Source organism: Lottia gigantea, assembly GCF_000327385.1.
Source record: "Lottia gigantea unplaced genomic scaffold LOTGIsca_311, whole genome shotgun sequence".
Taxonomy (NCBI): Eukaryota; Metazoa; Mollusca; class Gastropoda; family Lottiidae; genus Lottia; species Lottia gigantea.
Window position 1 is genome coordinate 40,968 of NW_008709034.1, and position 3,595 is coordinate 44,562.

Sequence of the window (3,595 nt, forward strand, 5' to 3'; positions counted from 1 at the left end):
AAAACGGGTACTGATTAGAACTTGTGATTTATATAACAAATGACAAAGGTCACCCCGTGTCATTCTTGAAAAAAACATTTTCCTTAACCGTACGTATAAGAAATCAACGAGGATGAATACACGAGGTATAAATACAATTAATTTAAGCTGAGTTTTTCACAACATTTTTCAAAATCAATGTTAATATCTCAAATACACCAAATTAAATTGTCACATCACTCTACTCTCGGTGTCATGGCTAATCCGACATAGTCCGACATAGTCCGACAAGATATTTGAGACTTTTCTGACCTCTCAAAGCATGGAGCAGAATTATTGTCCCGAAATGTTCCGCCTGCGGGGCACTATTCAAACAATTTATGGTCAAATGACAAGAAGACTATTAGTTCGTTTGCGACCCATCTCCACTCACAGAAGCATCGTCACCAAGGGGCACAAGTAGTGAATTTTATCGTTCGCATATTTTCGCTGGAAATTTAAATTTGGTCATATGGGCCTATAGGCTAAGGTTATCTCACCTTTAGGCCTAACCGTTTATTATTTCAGTCTGTGAAATATCATTTATGTCATACGACACTTGATCGATATGAGACCCAGTGTTTATAAAATACAATTCTGCGCATATATGAATTCCACATTCTCAACTCACAAGTAAAATTACAAAAAAAATAACATGGCGCGCGATAGATGTTCAAAAATGATTTATTTATTGTTTCGTTTCTTCATACGTAATAAAAACATTCCAAATTTTTATTGAGGCCTGAGTGATAAAACGTGCTTTTTAATTCGCGGATATCAAGTCTCAAATGTCTTGTCGGAGTGTCGGACTCTGTCGGACTCTGTCGGAGGAACCATGACACCGCTCTACTTTGATGTCATAAATCTTAAAGATATTTTATCCGTCATGGACAATAATTCATAAACCGTTTATCGAAAACTTATCAACTTCAAACTAGACCAAGAACTCTTCATAGAGGAACTACACCCAATTTCATGAAAATCAGATAAAAATACAGTCTCTATTGTGATCACAAAGTCAAGGACAATAACTCAAAAGCCCTTCAACAAAAAAATCAGTCCAAGATCGCATGAATATTTATGATTACACCAAATTTCATTGAAATCAGATGAAAACTGTAGTCTTTATTGTGTTCACAAGAAAATGTTGACGGATCGACGGACAGGGACGATGGCAATATATATTTCCATGTGGGCGTATAAAGGGTTAAACGGACAAAAATTAAAGGCAGATTTTGTCTCGATTTTGTGGTCTTTCTACAAATTGTCTTGCCTACCTAATTATCTGACACAGAAATTGATTTTTTTTATCATTTTGATTTTACACAGTGAAAGAATGTCTGAGGCCCCCCTGGAAAATATTGGGGATCGACCCCACCCCAAAGAAAACACGATTGGTCTTAGGAAGGTCTCACGAATACGTGGAGCTCTCGCAATGCCACCGCGAAAAATTTCCCTCAGTGCACCCTACATGGCGTTGCCCGTCTTCATTAGCCCACATGGTGCAGAAAAGTAGGACGTAAAACTCCATTAGTTTCAATTCATTTCCATTCGAGAACTGTCACCATGTCAACTGTCCAAAATCCACTTGGACGAGATCTTGAGTTTTTTTTTTTCATAGTTGATTATCCAAGTATAACATAACAATTGGTACGTTTCATTGTCGGCTAGTGGTGTGCTATTTATACTATTTTAAAATGGAGGTGACTAATCTATATATTTATTGCCGTAATATGGATTACAAATAAAAAACAAAAAAACAAAATCGATTAAAGCCGTGTACTAAATAAAACATGAATCGACAGATGTTACATAAATATTTGTAATATTAATAAATCCGATTTGCAGGCACAGTTGGTCGAGAAACAATACAGGCTACGAGAAAATGCCAGGGTTCACTTACCCAACACGGTACTAGAAAATCACGCGCGGATTTTAAAGTCAATAAGGTCATTGGAGTTAACTTATCCTATTTTTCTACTACTACCACGTTTGGTCCCGGCCATTTTTTAGTAGCACATCCAGACAGTTTAATTAAACTTTCCTTGGCTATGAGTGTAGGTTTCATCACTTTGAGAAAGAGACCAAGTGGCAGTGGAAACAGTTGATGTGCTTAATGAAGGTGTGTCTAATCACTGGGCCTATACAACGCTGTGTCTATATAACGCTGTGTCTATATAACGCTGTGCCTATATAACACTGTGTCTATATAACGCTGTATCTATGTGCCTATATAACGCTGTGACTATATAACGCTGTCTCTATATAAAGCTGTGTCTATAACGCTGTGTCTATATAACGCTGTGTCTATATAACGCTGACGCTGTATCTATGTGCCTATATAACGCTGTACCTATATAACGCTGTCTCTATATAACGCTGTGTCTATAACGCTGTGTCTATATAACGCGGTGTCTATATAACGCTGTGACTATATAACACTGTCTCTATATAAAGCTGTGTCTATAACGCTGTGTCTATATAACGCTGTGTCTATGTAACGCTGTGTCTATATAACGATGTACCTATACAACGCTGTGCCTATATAACGCTGTATCTATGTGCCTATATAACGCTGTGACTATATAACGCTGTCTACATAACGCTGTGTCTATATAACGCTGTGCCTATATAACACTGTGTCTATATAACGCTGTATCTGTGTGCCTATATAACGCTGTCTCTATATAACGCTGTCTCTATATAACGCTGTCTTTATATAACGCTGTCTCTATATAACGCTGTGTCTATATAACGCTGTACCTATAACGCTGTGTCTATTTAACGCTGTGCCTATATAACGCTGTACCTATATAACGCTGTGTCTATATAACGCTGTATTTATGTGCCTATATAACGCTGTGCCTATATAACGCTGTGTCTATATAACGCTGTGTCTATGTAACGCTGTGTCTATATAACGATGTACCTATATAACGCTGTGTCTATATAACGCTGTATCTATGTGCCTATATAACGCTGTACCTATATAACGCTGTACCTATATAACGCTGTGTCTATAACGCTGTGTTTATATAACGCTGTGCCTATATAACGCTGTGCCCATATAACGCTGTGTCTAAATAACGCTGTATCCATATGCCTATATAACGATGTGCCTATATAACGCTGTCTCTATATAACGCTGTGTTTATGTAACGCTGTGTCTATATAACGATGTGCCTATATAACACTGTGTCTATATAACGCTGTATCTATATAACGCTGTGCCTATATAACACTGTGTCTATATAACGCTGTATCTATACAACACTGTGTCTCTATAACGCTGTATCTATGTGCCTATACAACACTGAGTCTATATAACGCTGTATCTATGTGCCTATATAACGATGTGCCTATATAACATTGTGTCTATATAAAGCTGTGTCTATAACGCTGTGCCTATATAACGCTGTGTCTATATAACGCTGTGTCTATATAAAGCTGTGTCTATAACGCTGTGCCTATATAACACTGTGTCTAAATAACACTGTATCTATGTGCCTATATAACATTGTGTTTATATAAAGCGTGTGTCTATAACGCTGTGCCTATATAACGCTGTGTCTATGAA

At 37.2% G+C, this 3,595-nt stretch overlaps 1 protein-coding gene across 1 annotated transcript in view; it reads left to right on the forward strand.

The window, feature by feature from the left end:
• Positions 1–112: 112 nt before the first annotated feature.
• Positions 113–3,595, forward strand: part of LOTGIDRAFT_175583 (hypothetical protein) — a gene marked incomplete at both ends in the record, with an annotated part of 7,422 nt that continues 3,939 nt past the window's right edge. Inside the window, one exon of the mRNA XM_009057869.1 lies at positions 113–125. Within this exon, the coding sequence (XP_009056117.1) occupies positions 113–125 (13 nt within the window). The remainder of the gene's footprint in view (positions 126–3,595) is intronic.